This window comes from Lates calcarifer, linkage group LG18 (assembly GCF_001640805.2).
Source record: "Lates calcarifer isolate ASB-BC8 linkage group LG18, TLL_Latcal_v3, whole genome shotgun sequence".
Taxonomy (NCBI): Eukaryota; Metazoa; Chordata; class Actinopteri; family Centropomidae; genus Lates; species Lates calcarifer.
Window position 1 is genome coordinate 6,760,410 of NC_066850.1, and position 16,104 is coordinate 6,776,513.

Consider the following 16,104-nt stretch of genomic DNA (forward strand, 5'->3'; position numbering starts at 1 on the left):
GATCTGAAAACTGTGTCCTCATGTTGAGATTGTTGTGATTCTCCAGTTTGTCCAGTGTAAACACCAGTGTAGCCTTTACTTTACTTACCTTGCCTACAACTGCTAATTTATTTATTAAGACAAATATTCCTCTGTAACAACAATAAGCTCTCTCAAACATATGCCAACAATTTCCATACATATTTCCTTGTGTTGTAATGAAATCTTATTTATTTAAAAATGAGAAAAAATTTCTTCACCAAAATACTTATACCAGTGACATTATTCAGAATATAGTGGTACTATAAGCAACTTTATAGCCAGATCAAACACTCTTTTCACTGGTGAAATTTTTCTCTGTGATCACATTGTTTTGTCTGTGTTTAACCTCTCTGTGCATGTATCTTTCAGTAAAGACAAATGTTAACAAATGTAACTGTCCAAGCAAGTCTGTGTCTTTCTTTCTTATATTTGTTTTTATATATCAAACCACACATATTATCACAACTGCTTGATAGAAAGCATCACAGCCGTAGCGCTAAATGTGCTCATGAACGTTTTGGAACACTTGACAGGTGCCTCAATCTCAAATCAGGGTGAGAAGAAGCGCCCCCTGGCCTGATTCCATGGTAAGTGTCTGCTGGTTTTGTAGAAGACAGGTGGACAGTAATAAAAATAGCGGTAGTAATCATTTTATATTTTTAGGTCTTCATGCCAGGTGCCCCCGGTGGACGAAATCGATTCAAGGAGGCACAAAAAGTAATTTTTTCTACTACGTCTACATAGATATTTCTAGGCGTTAAAATTTTAAATTTCATACATGTGACTCAGATTGCACCATATAAAATATGAAAATACAATTTCATGGTCACTGTGAACTGCATATAAGATTAAGCTCTTCATTGTAATTTCAGCGTGTGTCCTCTGGAGCTCAAGGTTACAACAGCTTCAATGTAAGTGTGCAATATAATCAACAATACAGATCAAGATCATGATTATTCATTCAAATTAAGATAGTGCAACTTAAAAAAAAATTCTGATCTTCAGACACATTCCAGGAGGGAGAGGAAAGAAAGAAGAGAGAGGCAAAGATACAGTGAGACAGAAAGAGAGTTTCATATTGAAATACAGGGACGAGGAGACCACCAGACTAAAGCTGAAGAGGCTGGAGAATGGGAAATAGGAAAAGAGAAAGGAGCAGAGCCAGGTGGATATACAGAAACAGCCCCAGATCCAGTCTACGATGAGGAGGAGAGGAGCGGAGATTACGACTGGGATGCCGAGGAGGACGTGGATCGAGAGAGGGAAGGGGAGGAGGAGGGGGACCTGGAGAGGCAGAGGGAGAGAGAGAGGCTGGAGATGGAGAGGGAGAGAGAGGAGCTGGAGAGGGAGAGGGAGGCCGAGCTGGAGCTGGAGAGAGAAAAGATGGAGAGGGAGAAGGAGCTGGAGAGGGAGAGGCCTGAGCAGGAGGGAGGGGAGAGGGACTTGGAGAGGGAGAGGGAGGAGTGGGAGAGGAGGAGGATGGAGATAGAGAGGGGGAGAGGGGGGGGTTATGATGAAGAAACTGGACAGCCATACCCATATCCTCCAGAGTATTTTTTCCTCAAGGTAAGAACACAAAGTACACTTTATGATCTCAACACACTCATTATTATGAAATATCAACATTCGTTTTCCCAGATATCAGGTCACAGTAGACAGAATAAATGTCCAATACATTTCTTATGCAATAGGGACAACCAGGGGAGACTGGAAGGCCAGGACAAAAGGTAACTAAAGATACTTGAAACATTGAAATAAAACTCTCATAAAGCCAAACACACAATCAAATGGTTATGAAGTTAAAGCTCAGGGACTAAAATGTGGCCACATAAAATCTACACCATCCACATTGGCTAGATACCACTAAAGGTGAGTGAGTAAATATGTTTAGTTTCGTAAACTCCTGTGGACCGATCCATTTATGTGAAACGTATCCCTCCATTATGAGGATTCACTGACTCACTGATATTGTCCCACTGATTACACACTGATTAAAATCATTATTATCATCAGCCCGAGATCACAGAGCAAGAATGACAGTCGCCATGCGAAATGTGCCACTGAGTTGATAAAAATATCATCGCTGCTCTCCCCGCCTACCCACATTGCATCAGTAAATGACATCAGAGCTCGGGGAGAGCTTCTCTCTCGTCTCGGCTGTCAGCAGAGCCAGTCGAGTCCAGGCCTTTGATGTCCCCTCTGCTCTATTTCTGTTTGACTGTGAGACAGTAGATTAAAGCAGACATTAATAATTCCCCTTGTTAAGCATGCTGACAAGTCTGCTCATTCTTCTGTGTTTTTTTTATTTCAAATTCCTTTGTGTTTGTTTATTTTGGCACTTGAGGAAAATATGTGTTGAGGTGCTTTCCAACTTTCTAACTGATGTGTGCTTTTTTTTTTTTTTTTTTTTGCCCAACACTTTTCAGGGTGAAATTGGTGAAAAGGGACAAAAGGTAAACACAATGCTCAGTTATAACTAAGCAGTGAAATCTGGGAGGTTATTATTTAAAGGAATGACATTGAAACATGCGTGTAGACATGTTTGTTTTGTGTCTTCAGGGAGAGCCAGGCATCGGCCACAGAGGGCCAGAAGGCCAGGCTGGTCCTCCAGGACAGAAGGTGAAATGTCCCCCCTTCCTCACTCTGAAAAAATAAAAAATAAAATAAACAATTAAAAGTGCAAGCAGCGGCTTACTTACAGCTTCCCCACTAAATCAATTAATCCTCACAGTCTTTTCCATCACATTCACTTTGATTGACTTTGTTTCTCATTGTGGTTTTAATTTAGGGAATTTAATTGGCTCAGTGACTCACTCGCTCATTTAAAGTTTTGTTTGGGCTTTTAATTTGATAAAGGGTAAAGGACTTTATTTTAAAGCAATTATTCAAAAGTAATAGAAGAGCTGAGTAATAACATTAAACAAGTGACCTTTAAGTCTGTGTTTATCTTCCAAACATTTCATTTGTCCCTGTCTTCCTCTTCTGTTTTACCTCAGGGTGAACCAGGTGAGCAAGGGCCTCCAGGTGCTCAGGGCATCCAGGGTATCCGTGGTAATGCAGGCATCCAAGGCTCCCCAGGCCTTAGGGGTCTGCCAGGGGACCCAGGGGAACCAGGCAGAGAGGTGCATCATTGTATCATCTTACGAGTTGTCATTTATCTTTCTGTGATCGAGTAAAAACAAGACAGTGAAAGTTTATGAATAGATACTTTATGATTGAGAATTATTCCAGAAACAGTCAAATGACGTGGAACCGCTAGGTTTAAAAAAAACATAAGATGTTTTGTGTGTTGATGCAGGGTGAACGGGGTAAAAGGGGGAGGAATGGATCACCTGGAGCTCCTGGATCTCGTGGAGAACCAGGACCTAAAGTAAGAAAATACAAATGACCTATATTATCTTTGCAAGTGCTGTGTTTGAGCTGCACACTCTAAAGGAAACATATAATCTAATACACTTAGTGTCATTTATTTGCACTATGTTGGAGTTGATTTTAGGTTTAGGTGTTTTTCATATCTGATCATCTGCCAGCAGGAAATGGTGGTTAATAATATTTTCTTTTGCTACCACTGCATCTCTCTAATAAAGGGTCCTCCTGGTGAACCTGGAGTAAAAGGAGTAAAGGTAATAATGTATGATATTTGAGTTGCACTTACTTTTATGTTGGTCAGTGAGTTGATCATAATGCTATAAGAACTTAGTTTTTGGTTGGTAGCAGCAGAATACTGTTGTTTTCATTTCAATCTGTTGTGAGAGAAAAACAAGTTGATCATTACTTTATTCATTATTTATTGTGTCTGTCTTATTGTCATCAGGGTGACAGTATTCCAGGAGAGCCTGGTGCCAGGGGTTTGGCTGGTTTCCCAGGCAGAAGGGTGAGCTCAGCTCATAGGTGTCAGATAATTTCCTTTACTTTACAGTGATGGTTTTGACCAGGTTTAGTCTGTTTAGGTTAGAAATTCCTCATTTTAACACTTTAATGGAAATTAGTGGACACTTACTGTAATCAACTGTTAGCATGACAGTTTAGGATTATGAAATATTTGCTAGGACAATTACAGTGCCTATTTTTTTTTTTTTTTTTTTTGTGTGTGTGTGTGTGTGTGTGTGTGTGTGTGTGTGTGCACATATATTATGTTAATGCAACCAAGCCTTTATCTAATCTTGCTGGGCTACCCCCTGGCATATTTGCTCCACTCAGTGATGTTGGTTGATTGTATAGTAAACCTCTTTTTCTTCAGGGTGAAAAAGGCACTCCAGGTGTTAAGGGAATCCCAGGACACATAGTAAGCAACGTTTTAAGACCATAGAACTGAGTATAAAACTTAATTTTAGATCATTACAGTTTCACTTATATACACTCAGAGACAAAATCCTCTCTTTGACTCTTTTTTTTTGCCAGGGTCCAAAAGGTTTGCGTGGCAACAAAGGTGAAAAGGTGAGAAATTATTTCACAGTTATTTTGGATACTCTATCGGAACCACTCATGAATGAAATACTGAAATCCTGCAGTGTTTTTGTAAATGTCCTGTCACCAGTATTTGTAGTCCCTATTTCAGCAAATATGACTTTCTTAGTTATAAAAATCACTTGAATTTGATGTCCAAAGGTATGGGGGACCCATTACAGTACATGCTGCAAACAGCCTGCCCAGACCTCATCCCAAAAGTACTCTGATAAACTGAGATGTGGGCACCCCTCTAGGAACTGGAATAAATTGAAATTGATGCCATGTCACCAGAACTATCTTGACACTCTGGAACATTGTCCTGCTAAAAAATAATTTAAGGATGCAGACTGTAGCTCTGAAATGATGCTCCTGATCAGCAGCAGGGTTTGGTTAAATGATGCTCAGTTTTTACCAAGGATTATATATGTTGTGTTAAGAAAATGTTCCCAGAATATTATACTATAATGCAACCACTGAACACTACAAGGAGGACAGAAGTTACATCGCTCAACTCACATCACTCAGTGTGTGTCAGCGTGTTGTAATAGACTCTATCTGATGAACCAGGCAACATACACACTCTTACCCATTCTTGCTGTTTTCTGACCTCGTTCAACACCAAAGTGTGTTCACCACCCAAAGGACTGAAACTTCACATTTTTCTAAAATCTACACACCACAGTGCACTAAAAGCATGAAAGAGCTGTGATTTCTTAGATGCTGGAACATCAATGAACCTCTTGACCTCGTATACCTGTAAGCTCATAATCTTAATGTGCACATGACTCACTATTATGGTTGTTTGCGTCAGCAGTGAGGTATGAGGTCTGAGTGAAGAGTCCAACACTGACATTTGAATGTCTAGATGCTCCCTGCAGACTCCTTTCATTTCTGAGATAGCAATTTCTCATTCAAGTGTCAGTAGGTCCAGGTTGTGTTGATAGGGGTGATGTGGGTTGTCAATCTGCCTTCATATTTGTTTGTTGAAGTGTCACAACTGAGGTGTCGCCATGTGATTTATTTATCATGCTCATTCCTGTCAAACACCACTAAACCCCGGCCACCTCGTCTACAGCAACCTTTTGTGACGTTTTATCAAAGGTGGATTATATTGGACTGGATTATATTGTAATGTGAAAGGATGTAATAAAATGCTGTGATGGGGAAGCAGTTTCCCTGTTGCAGCAGCATGGCAGCATGAGATACGAGGTAATCTGCATTTGTGTTGACACAAGTGAAATGATCATGTCCGGAAAGTCGATTTTAAGAATCATGTTTCTTTTCAGGGAGAGCGTGGGTTACCTGGAGTCAGAGGAGAAAGGGTATGATGATTTTCATGTTGCTCTGTAGAAAAATCTGAAAGTATTTAGCCTTTGCCAGCTGACTTGGTGCAGAGCAAATTGCAACAGGGCTTCACATGGGGTACGTTTGCTGACTGTGTATCATACAAGACCAACAAAGTATATATGATTCACAGCTCTATAAGTATTACTACGTGAATCACCATGAATTACTTTATTATTTGTGGCAGATTACATTCCCTTCATCATGAATTCACAATTAAATTCCCTCCTACAGGGGAGTGTGCTTCAAATCCAAGGGCCCCGTGGATTTAAGGGTTCCAAAGGAGAGGCGGTGAGATCCTCTTCAAGCTGTAGTCATGTTTCCTATTGTGTACTAAATCTACATTCAAGTAAAGTAACATGACAATCTCTACCATCTGGTTTCAATTCATTATAATTCAGTGTATGTTTATGTGTCACTACAAAGACAATTGCACTCCCAGGTTGACAAATACACACACAGCATATAAGGGAAGGAAGAAAAGATAAAAGATAAAACAATCACAGGTTATAAGATGAAAAAATATATGTGGAATTAGGAATAAATGCTTTCATAAATAATATAAATACCCAAATATATCTAAAACTATGAAGAGCTGAATTGATGTTTTGTTTCAGGGGGAGCGAGGCCCACCAGGTTTTGATGGTGACAAGGGAGAGAAGGGCGAAGATGGTCCTCCTGGAGTCAAGGTAATAAAACCTGAAAAAACACAGTGTAGAGCATGCAAAATAAATAAATAAATAAATAAATCAGCAGTGGTTTTTCACACTGTTTCAAATTTTTCTCCCTCTTCACATTGGCATGCCTAGGCAACCTATGTGGGCGTATCAGCCCCGCCCTGATTGGTCCACCCTGTGAGTGGATTGACTCTCAATCATGTAGATCACAATCACCTGAGTGATGAGTGTGTTGGTCTCTGTATATTGCCTGTTCAGGTTTGTGATGAAGATTTGACAATGCCTGACCAAGCTCTCTTGTAGGTTGATACATTGCTTCATAAAAAATTAGCACAGTGTGCAGATCTAATAAAACCTGATGTAAACATTTGAAAAGCACAAAGAAGTCGAATGCTTCTCAGCTTGGAAATGATATGACAGTCCCTCAGTGCCATGCTCAAGGTCATGATTAAGCCTCTGTTATACAACTATCAGCATGCTTGATACAAAATAAGTCAATTTAATGGAAAGCATTTGAACTTGTTTTTGAAAGGGCTTAAAGGGTGATGCAGGTACCAAGGGTGCACTGGGACGGTTTGGAGCTCGAGGACCTGTAGGCCAGAAGGTAAGTTGGGTGTCATTTGAATGTCTTGGCACTGCAGCAACATTAGTTTAACCATCCAGTACTTTATTACTACAACATCCTTCTTTTCTACAGGGAGATCCAGGAGAGCCAGGGCTCAATGGAGTGATGGTAGAACAAACAAACATTCAGTCATTTTTTTTATGCTAAAATTTTGCATTAACTTGAGGAAATCACATACAGTAACATGCATGATGTGATTTAAGGGTCGTAATGGGGATCATGGAATAGATGGAACCAAAGGGGACAAAGGGGACATAGGACTGCAAGGCCAAAAGGGCGATCAGGTACACTAAAAATAATATATAACCAGCCATAATCCTCTCAATTTTTAAAGATTTAGCATCTTTTTATTTATTTATTTCTTCTGTATTTTTCTGTTTGTTTGTCGCACTTTTTCACAGGGTGATCCAGGAGAACCAGGCTTACCAGGAGACAAAGGGGAGAAAGGAGAGAAGGTGTAGACAGTTATCACTGGTGACAGTTGTCCCACTTCTGGTCCCATTTTAGTTCCTTTTTGTTGTTGTTTTATTAAGTTTCATGTTCTTTATTGGTGTCATCACATTCTACTGTGTTACCTGCTTTTCCAGGGTTTCAGAGGTTTACCTGGTCGCATTGGGAGCCCAGGCCTGGATGGAGAAAAGGTTAGGCCTTAATTAGATTCTGACTGAGTTATAGGTTATCTAACAATGTCAGTGATCCAGGTAACACTGAATGTGATGTGGCTAACATGGTATCTTTGCAAAACAGGGAGATATGGGCATACCTGGCACCCCTGGTATGCCTGGACTGAATGGACTTACAGGCCGCAAGGTAAACATTCAAGTGTGCAAATATTTCTCTTTCTCTCCTCCCCAAACATATATACTAATAAGTTCTTATTTTTCTTTTTATTTGTGTTTTTCATCATGTGAAAATTTTAGGGTGACAAAGGAGAAGGTGGGGTCAATGGTGCAGATGGCGATCCAGGAGTGAAAGGGGATAAAGTGAGAAAATCAACACCAACATCATTGTTCATCATCTAGCTAATTTCACTACTGATTATCTGTTTGCAACAGACACATTTTGTTCCATTACCATGAAAAAAACTTGCAACAGCATAATGTGTTTGCACACACAGGAACCATGTTATGTTATTATTATTGGTTGATTCAGGGTGCAGCAGGTTTCCCAGGTTTCCCAGGTTTTAAGGGCTCAGCAGGGAGTCCAGGGAGGGATGGAGATGAGGGGCAACCAGGGCCACCAGGACCCCGTGGGGACACTGGACCTAAGGTACAGCATGCCTGCTCCCTCAGTATACAGGGGTACTGACTTTTGCTTCAGTGTATTGTGATTATGATTTCATTTATGAAAACAGTATTTGATACAACATAATTATGGGTCGTTAAGGGAGGGTTAGAAAATAAATAAACACGATTAAGTCATAATTTGTTTTCTTGAGATACAGTAAGTTGTTACACACAATAATGGGCCCAAAATAGTTAAGTATACCCATCCAAGAGCAAGCTAATTACCACTGTCTTTAAGTGAATGGTGTAGTCACAATATGGCCACTTCTTCAACCAACACTGAGTTTAAAAAAGAGCCATGGGACCAAATCAGAAGCAACTGTAAACATACTGTATATATACAGTAAAATAGTTATCTTGTGGGTGAGATGTGTAAATTATGTCATATCTGGCTGTTGAATGAAGTAGTACAAAACCACTACACACAGGGCATCTGTAAAATTGACAGAACAGCTACCTGCACATATATACAAATAGCAGTACAAACAAATTAAGTATATCTCTCACTCATACTCTCTCTCTCTCACACACTTTTTTTGTTTTGTTTGGAGTGGAAATGTGACAAAACCCAGAGAACAGAAGGATGAGCTGAGCTTGATTACAGTCATCACCACATCTGTGTCTTTTTCAGACAGAGTGACAGTACATGCTCTGTATACTGGAGCAGTGGATACAGCAGAGACATGTCTTTAATTAACACACACACACACACACACACACACACACACACACACACACACACACACACACACACAGATTTATTTCTGTCTGCAGCTTTCAAGTAATATCTTACTCAATTAGCTCCTTTCAGCTACAATTATCAGACTTTTATTGTTGACAGAGAGTGTCTGGAAACCTCTAATGAGGATATTCCAAGGATGTACTGTTCCTAATTGGTCTGTCTCTCATGCTGTTTACGTGAGCGAGGAGATGTGCTGCTATAGATTTTTTTTCTTGTTCTTGACGTAACAGTGTCATATGAAAGAATTTCAAAACTCTTTGTGCACTTTGGTTTTTGTTGAGCAGGGGGAGAGGGGGAGAAAAGGCAGATTGAAGCCATGTCAGAGGGGAGCACCTGGGACACCAGGACAAAGAGGAGAGAGTGTGAGATTCATACTCACACACACACACACACCATTGAGCTCTCTACACACACTTCCCCAAGCACACCTATAGTACAGAAACGAGTATAGACAGCAAGCTTCATTTCCACTAGTTTCTGTAATACTTCTCATAGAGGGCGTCTTTGATTGTCTCTATGAAAGTTAAAGAATGTTGTGTTGGGTTTTATTTTATTTTTTATTTTAAAAAAAAAAAAGATAAATGAGGACAAGAGAAAAAAGTTCATGAGCATACCTGTGCCTCAGACTCATTCAATATGTTGTTACACACAAAATCTTTTTTTTTTTTTTTTTCCACATGGGGGCAGCAGAAACATGCTGTGAACAAAACTTCAACATATTATCAGCTTTTAAGCTAAGGTGGCAAACATTTTTAGCAAACGACTGCTTATTCACACATCCAGCAGAAACAGAGTAACATTAATATTTCTTTGTTTAGCTCTGGTTTACTTTCCACCTTGAGCTGCTAAATGGTTCATTACATTCACCAGCTAGTCGCTAACTTTGTCTGCTTGGTGTTTGTTTGCCAGTTAGGTTATGTTTAGCTCTTTATTCAAGATTTTTAGAACAATGAGAATGAAACAAAACATAAGTTATGGACGCTCCATATAGATGTGGTGAACTGCAGAGTTGTGTGATAACTAGCAGTGGGTTTGTCACCAGGAGTGACTATTTTAACATTACATATAGTCATCTCTTCCATTGTTAAAGTAAAAGTATTGACCAGAACAGTTTTAATCTTGGTTGCAGAAGCTAGTGAAAGAGAGGCTAGCCAGGAAAGGGGGCGAGACTGATCACACAGTATCATTAAATCCACCAAGGGGTAAAAAGTATGTCATTAATCACATGTATTTAAAGGTCCAGCATACTCCCACTCTGGTTGAAGATAGGCAGATCTGTGCTGGGTATTACACGAGGTCACAAAACACCACGTATTTAAATGACTGATAAATGAGGGTGTCATTTGTCCAGCCCCACTAGGAGCAAAAAAGCTAACAGGAGACTCATTGAGATGTCAATCAAACACAGCCTGTACAAATCCACACAGCCATGACAGTCAAGTAAAATCCCCTGTGTGGGTGAACCACAGGCCTTTCAATGTTAATGTGTAAATGTGTTCTTTCTTATAGGGTTTAGTGGGGAATGGTGGAGCAAAGGGAGAGAAGGGAGAGCCTGGACTGTCAGTACGTGTTTATCACACACAAACACACAATCACACATACACACACACACACACATACATTCAAAAATATGCATGCAGAGTTATCAAAATGACTAAGTGAATGAGATGTCTTTGAATCTTGTGTCTCTCTGTGTCAAGGCCAAAGATGTGAAGGATCTAGTCACCCAGGAGGTGATAGAAAAGTGTGGTAAGTGTGTGACTGTGTGCATGTGTGAGTGTGGGTTGTGGGTGTCATGTTATTCATTTGTACATTTTGAACCCTCTATGGTGTGTCCTTGTACTTTTCTGTGCATTTATCCAAGAATGCATAAGTGTGCCTCTAGGTGGGCCTACATGTTGTGCGAATCTGTGTGTGTGCGTGTGTGCATGTCTGCGTGTGTGTGTGTGTGCATGTCTGCATGTGGGTGTGTGGCTGTTTGTTGTAGAGCTCCTGTGGCAGCAGTATGGCACCCGTGTGTGTTGTGCCATCTGTTATGTTCTCTCAGAGGAACACACGCCATGGTGCCAGCAACAGTAGAGCCATTCACAAACACGAGACTGCCATTAAGTGGGACGCCTCACCAAGAATCCACACTCTTTCAAGACTCTTACAGGATAATTCTGCTTCCTCGCCCTGATGTGGTCTTATTATTTAGTTATTTTTGCATGTCTTTTTTAACGTAAAGGTCTTTATAACCTTTGTTTTTAACAGTGCCATATATATAACTATAGTTTTACTTACTTTTTGTATTATAGCCACGGTGCTGATAATTCAGTAGGGTTTCACTTTTGGGTTGCCTCTTAGCAAAGTGGTGGTCGAACTCCATTTGGAAATACATGAAATTATCATATTATGGTCTCAATCACAAATGGGTGCTTTCTTTTTAAACTGAATACTCAACAATATGTTGATGGAATAAAATGTAGCGCAAGGCAGAAAATATAAAATTCAGTATTGCTATGTGGTGTTCATGCATGTCAGTGAATGTGTGTCATGTTTTTAATCATTACAGGGTTGGAATACAAGTTCATGGTAAAGTCTGTGGATCCAGATGGAACAACCGCAGTGACTGACAATAAAAATGAGCCAGATGATGTAGTGATGTCCCTCTCTCATGACCTTCAAGAAGGGGTAGAGGAAGTAGTTGAACAGGTGGAAGAGGAAGAAATGACCAGTCCTACCCCTGCGATCCACAGTGAAGAAGGGATGCAACCAAACAGCACTGGTAAAAATCATGCTAGAACGTGTCCAAGCAGGGTCCAAGCCCCTGGCCAAATACACAGATGCCAGTGATATCACAATTTTCAAAACTGCACAGTTGTCCCCACAACAGATTTGTAGAGTGTGACTAAATGTGTGTCATGGCTAAATGGTTACATATGTCATACTTATGTCTAACAGCTGTGATGTAGGCGTGTTTCGTGTGTTAGTTGAGACTGTGGTGACTTTGTGAGGTGTTCGGATAAAGAAAATATCAGGACACTATATCATCACCTCCATCTCATCCACTGTTTTCTTAGTGTACCTCAGTGTGTCCCAATATGAGATATTGATCTGTTTATATTGTCAGTGTATTGTCACTGTGTTAGATGGTAGCACAGCTAGAACCCTGTTGCTATGGTTACCTACCATGGCTTGAAAATGTAAAAGTAAAAAATATTGTTTTAAAGCTAAGCGACATATAGGTCCTTTTAATGATAACCATGAAAGGACCTATATATATGTTTTTGCTATTGCTGTGTGGCCAACATTAGCATTACCATCTGCTTTCTTATCAGTCCAAAAGAAACTTTGTGAGTTCAGGATCAAACTTAATTCCTTTACTCTGCAAGAGCCGTCTCCAACTGTGGAAAGAAATGGGAACGTTAACTCTTGTTTTGCTTCTGTTTCCATCATTTCTTTTCTACTGAAGTTAGCATGCTATCCAGCTAGCCCAGGCCTGGCCAGCCTGTCTCATCACTTTACGAAAGTGACTCACTGTATCGTCCAGACTGCCCTGAGAAGGCAGTGCTGCCCAGAGGGCCTATTATAAACTCTTATATTATGAACACAATGATGGGTAAAAACGTGGTTGTTGACGTGAAATCTGTGAGTTATGCGTTTCTCATGAAGGTCAGTGGCTATCAGCTCTTAAACTACTGCTGTTACAGAGAACATAAAAAAAGCAACCACAAAGTTAAACAAAAGGTCATCATGTACCTAGAAATCATACGATATTCCATGAAGCTCATTAGTGAATACAGCCTCCAGGCAAGAATATCTTTCTGAATCCCAAATATTTATAATTCTTCCTTCAGGCCAATATAACCAGAAAACTAATCAAAGCATGTGCTTGTCATTGCCTATTGTCAATGTCAACATGTTTATTCATAAATTATAGTCATTAGAAATCATCACTCTGTGTACAAAATAATGAATGTGCACAAGCACAGTGGGCTACAATTCAATATTTACACTTAAATTTGGAGACTTTTATTTAGAATAAAATACAAATTGCCACTTTTACCAGCCTCTGCACTGCATTTAATCTTCTGTGGCTCCAATTTGAGACATGAAATATGTTGTATTGCTTTACAGCTCAAAAAGGAGGATGATCTGTGTTTCTTTAGTGCTTACTTCACATAATTAATCTCATTGAAATAGCTCCATGTTGTTCTTTGTTCTGCCCAGAATACTCTATGAGGAAAGAAACATCACTGTGAAATTACATATTTTCTGAGGCAGAAGCATTTGCTTGGCCTGTAAAGTGCAAGTTTCGTATTTCATGTATATTGTAGTTTGAACCTGCAATAACTGATTTTTTTTGGCCACTTGGGGGCAGTGGAAACAAGTTGTGAACACAACATTGACAGATCATCACCCTGATGATACCTATACTAGACATTCAGCAGTTAAGAAGCAGCATTATCATTCATTTGGAGTTGTGTTCATGGCCACCTGGTAAATGTAACCCAATACTCACTTTTTAACTCGTGAGGGAAATATCTGGTTCTTTATCTGTTAAATGCTTCACTGTGTTCACCAGTATTAACTGCGTCTCTAACATAACACATAAAAAGGGGAATTGGAATGCTGAATGGAGCTACAGCAGAATGACTATGACAAGAGCATGTCATATTCATGCTGTACACTTACAAAATGATTGGACGTGACTAGTCAGCTGATGGCTGCATAGATGAGCCAGTGACTGTAAAGCATGAATGAAGCTGTTGATGCTAATCAGCTAATGCAAGCTTGACTGCTGTGCTCTGTCTTATCTAATGCCACACTTCATTAGTTTGATTAAAGCAGCTATAATTAATATTTTTATAATAACATTGTATCAGATGAAAACAATGTGACAATATGGAAGGTTGTGTGATGCACGCACAAAGAATGACCACCTCAATATTTAGCTTCTTCCAACATCCCAGTCTCCTCTTTATGTGGTTTTTGGTATTATTGCTGAGGGGGAGTTAGGTCCCTCTGCAGAATCATCATTGCTGCTCTGGTTTCTTTGAAAGCTACTTTTGAAGAACAGAGAAATTGCTATCAAATCTAACTGTACAACCATTTGCTATAAATGCTCAGTGCCTTGACGTAAGTGTCTTATCTGAACTGAGTGCTTGTTGCTCATAAAATAATTGTCTTTATTGCTGATGTTGTTTGATCAAATCTGATTAAAAAGAAACAATGCAGCAACCTTTGTAGAACAAAGAACTTTAAAAAGTGCCTTTAGACTTCTCTTTCAGCTCTGCCAATGAATTTTTAATGTTATTTTTGGGTTTCCTCTTTCATCCCCGGTTTTAACATTACCAGGATATGAATTGTGTAATTCTCTTATTCTAGCTTTGTAGATGTACAGAAAGTTTGAATGAAGAGATCAAAAAGTCTATGAATGAACGCTGCACCACTACTAAAGTTGCTTACCTACACTATCATCTGGATATATACTGAGCCAAAATGCCACTGTCATTCATTGAGTGTTGGTCCTTGATGGCTGAATCTACCAATCTATAAAACTTCTCATTGGTTTTGTTTCTGGCTTCAGATTCTCTTGAGGGAGGGACTGTGGAGTGGGGACAGAGAAAGAAAAGAAGGGTATTTGGAACAAACACTGCTGGTGAGTGGCCAAGACAACTGATTTTCTTCTTATCTTTAATCCTCCCTTCTTTCCCCTTGTTTACTTGCTCTATATATCATATCTATTTTTTTTGTCTGTTTCTCTTCATATTTCATACACCATCTATGAGTAATGAGTTGAAATCATTAAGAGCACAAGGTGGGAGAGAATGATAAGACCAAAACTTAATCCACAATGTGAAGTGAAAAAGAAGATGTGAAGTGTAACAGAGAATGTGGTGATTAAACCTTTTGTTTATGTCAGAATAGATGACAGTACATTAATAGAATGCAGCAATTCAGTTGATGGTTATTAATTCATATTACACATCCAACACCTGAAAGTTTGAAAAAATGAATGAATATACAGCATCTTAATTTGTGGGACAGTTTACTTTTTTTTTTTTTTTTTTAAATTTCTGTCATTTCCCTCACCTATTTTTTTAATCTCATGTACTTTCAGCAGTAGATCGCTGCCTGGAGCCGATGTCAGAGGGGGCCTGTTCAGAGTATGCTCTGCTCTGGTACTTCCACCCTCACTCAGGGGACTGCCGACCGTTTGTGTACGGGGGCTGCGGTGGCAACCGAAACCGATTCTCCTCAAGACAAGAGTGCCAGAGCTGGTGTGGGACGGAGAGGAGAGGTAGATCACACATTAAATATACCTTGTAACAGCTAGTCTTTTTTTCCTTTACTGAGGTTTTAGTTGCATGTGGAGATACTGTAGATGCAAAAATGTTCACTTAAAGTTTACACTTCCACAGGCACTGAACCCTGGAGCTGAAACCAGCAACCCAGGACAAGATGCTCATTTTTGTACATAATTGTGTAAAATTAGTATTTTGTGTTTTACATTGCTTTTATTTATACATTTTAAAAGCTGTTTCCAGATTTGTTGTATGGACAAAATGTTGAAAATCAAAATGTGAATGTTCAAAACTTTAATTTTTTAATTTCTTTATATACATGTTTCTTAAATAGACTGACTTGAGATTGTGCTTTTGAATATCAACACTGATTAGAATTAATGCCACTGAACAATTAAATCAGTCTTCACTTTTGTGCTTTGTCTTTGTCGTGCTTGTCTCTTCCCTGCCCACGTCTTTCTGCAGTATCTTGCTTTATATAACGCTCAGTCACCTTTCTTATGTTTTGTCAATTGCCCTGCATCCTGTGTGGTGTGAAAAATACAAAGCTGGTAGCTGATTGCCTGCTGCCACCTCCACCACTACATATGCTCCTTTGGCGGGGGGTGTTATGGGTCAGGCTGGGAGCCAGATGAGGGGCCAACAGGGGCCCAGTGAGGGAGATCACGCA

The 16,104-nt window shown here is 39.6% G+C and overlaps 1 protein-coding gene across 1 annotated transcript in view; it reads left to right on the forward strand.

Annotated features, from left to right (window-relative positions):
- col7a1l (collagen type VII alpha 1-like) overlaps nucleotides 1-15,848 on the forward strand; it is a 57,517-nt gene extending 41,669 nt beyond the window's left edge. Inside the window, exons 80-110 of the mRNA XM_018671024.2 lie at nucleotides 555-608; nucleotides 685-738; nucleotides 894-932; nucleotides 1,027-1,587; nucleotides 1,713-1,748; nucleotides 2,448-2,474; nucleotides 2,581-2,640; nucleotides 3,018-3,143; nucleotides 3,320-3,391; nucleotides 3,609-3,644; nucleotides 3,836-3,895; nucleotides 4,262-4,306; nucleotides 4,423-4,458; nucleotides 5,757-5,792; nucleotides 6,049-6,105; nucleotides 6,432-6,503; nucleotides 7,024-7,095; nucleotides 7,189-7,224; nucleotides 7,320-7,400; nucleotides 7,518-7,571; nucleotides 7,704-7,757; nucleotides 7,864-7,926; nucleotides 8,037-8,099; nucleotides 8,269-8,385; nucleotides 9,429-9,506; nucleotides 10,654-10,707; nucleotides 10,845-10,893; nucleotides 11,699-11,911; nucleotides 14,717-14,788; nucleotides 15,251-15,430; nucleotides 15,552-15,848. Coding sequence (XP_018526540.1) covers nucleotides 555-608; nucleotides 685-738; nucleotides 894-932; nucleotides 1,027-1,587; nucleotides 1,713-1,748; nucleotides 2,448-2,474; nucleotides 2,581-2,640; nucleotides 3,018-3,143; nucleotides 3,320-3,391; nucleotides 3,609-3,644; nucleotides 3,836-3,895; nucleotides 4,262-4,306; nucleotides 4,423-4,458; nucleotides 5,757-5,792; nucleotides 6,049-6,105; nucleotides 6,432-6,503; nucleotides 7,024-7,095; nucleotides 7,189-7,224; nucleotides 7,320-7,400; nucleotides 7,518-7,571; nucleotides 7,704-7,757; nucleotides 7,864-7,926; nucleotides 8,037-8,099; nucleotides 8,269-8,385; nucleotides 9,429-9,506; nucleotides 10,654-10,707; nucleotides 10,845-10,893; nucleotides 11,699-11,911; nucleotides 14,717-14,788; nucleotides 15,251-15,430; nucleotides 15,552-15,571 — 2,577 coding nt within the window. The 3' untranslated portion in view covers nucleotides 15,572-15,848. The remainder of the gene's footprint in view (nucleotides 1-554; nucleotides 609-684; nucleotides 739-893; nucleotides 933-1,026; nucleotides 1,588-1,712; nucleotides 1,749-2,447; nucleotides 2,475-2,580; nucleotides 2,641-3,017; nucleotides 3,144-3,319; nucleotides 3,392-3,608; nucleotides 3,645-3,835; nucleotides 3,896-4,261; nucleotides 4,307-4,422; nucleotides 4,459-5,756; nucleotides 5,793-6,048; nucleotides 6,106-6,431; nucleotides 6,504-7,023; nucleotides 7,096-7,188; nucleotides 7,225-7,319; nucleotides 7,401-7,517; nucleotides 7,572-7,703; nucleotides 7,758-7,863; nucleotides 7,927-8,036; nucleotides 8,100-8,268; nucleotides 8,386-9,428; nucleotides 9,507-10,653; nucleotides 10,708-10,844; nucleotides 10,894-11,698; nucleotides 11,912-14,716; nucleotides 14,789-15,250; nucleotides 15,431-15,551) is intronic.
- The last annotated feature ends 256 nt before the right edge of the window (nucleotides 15,849-16,104 follow it).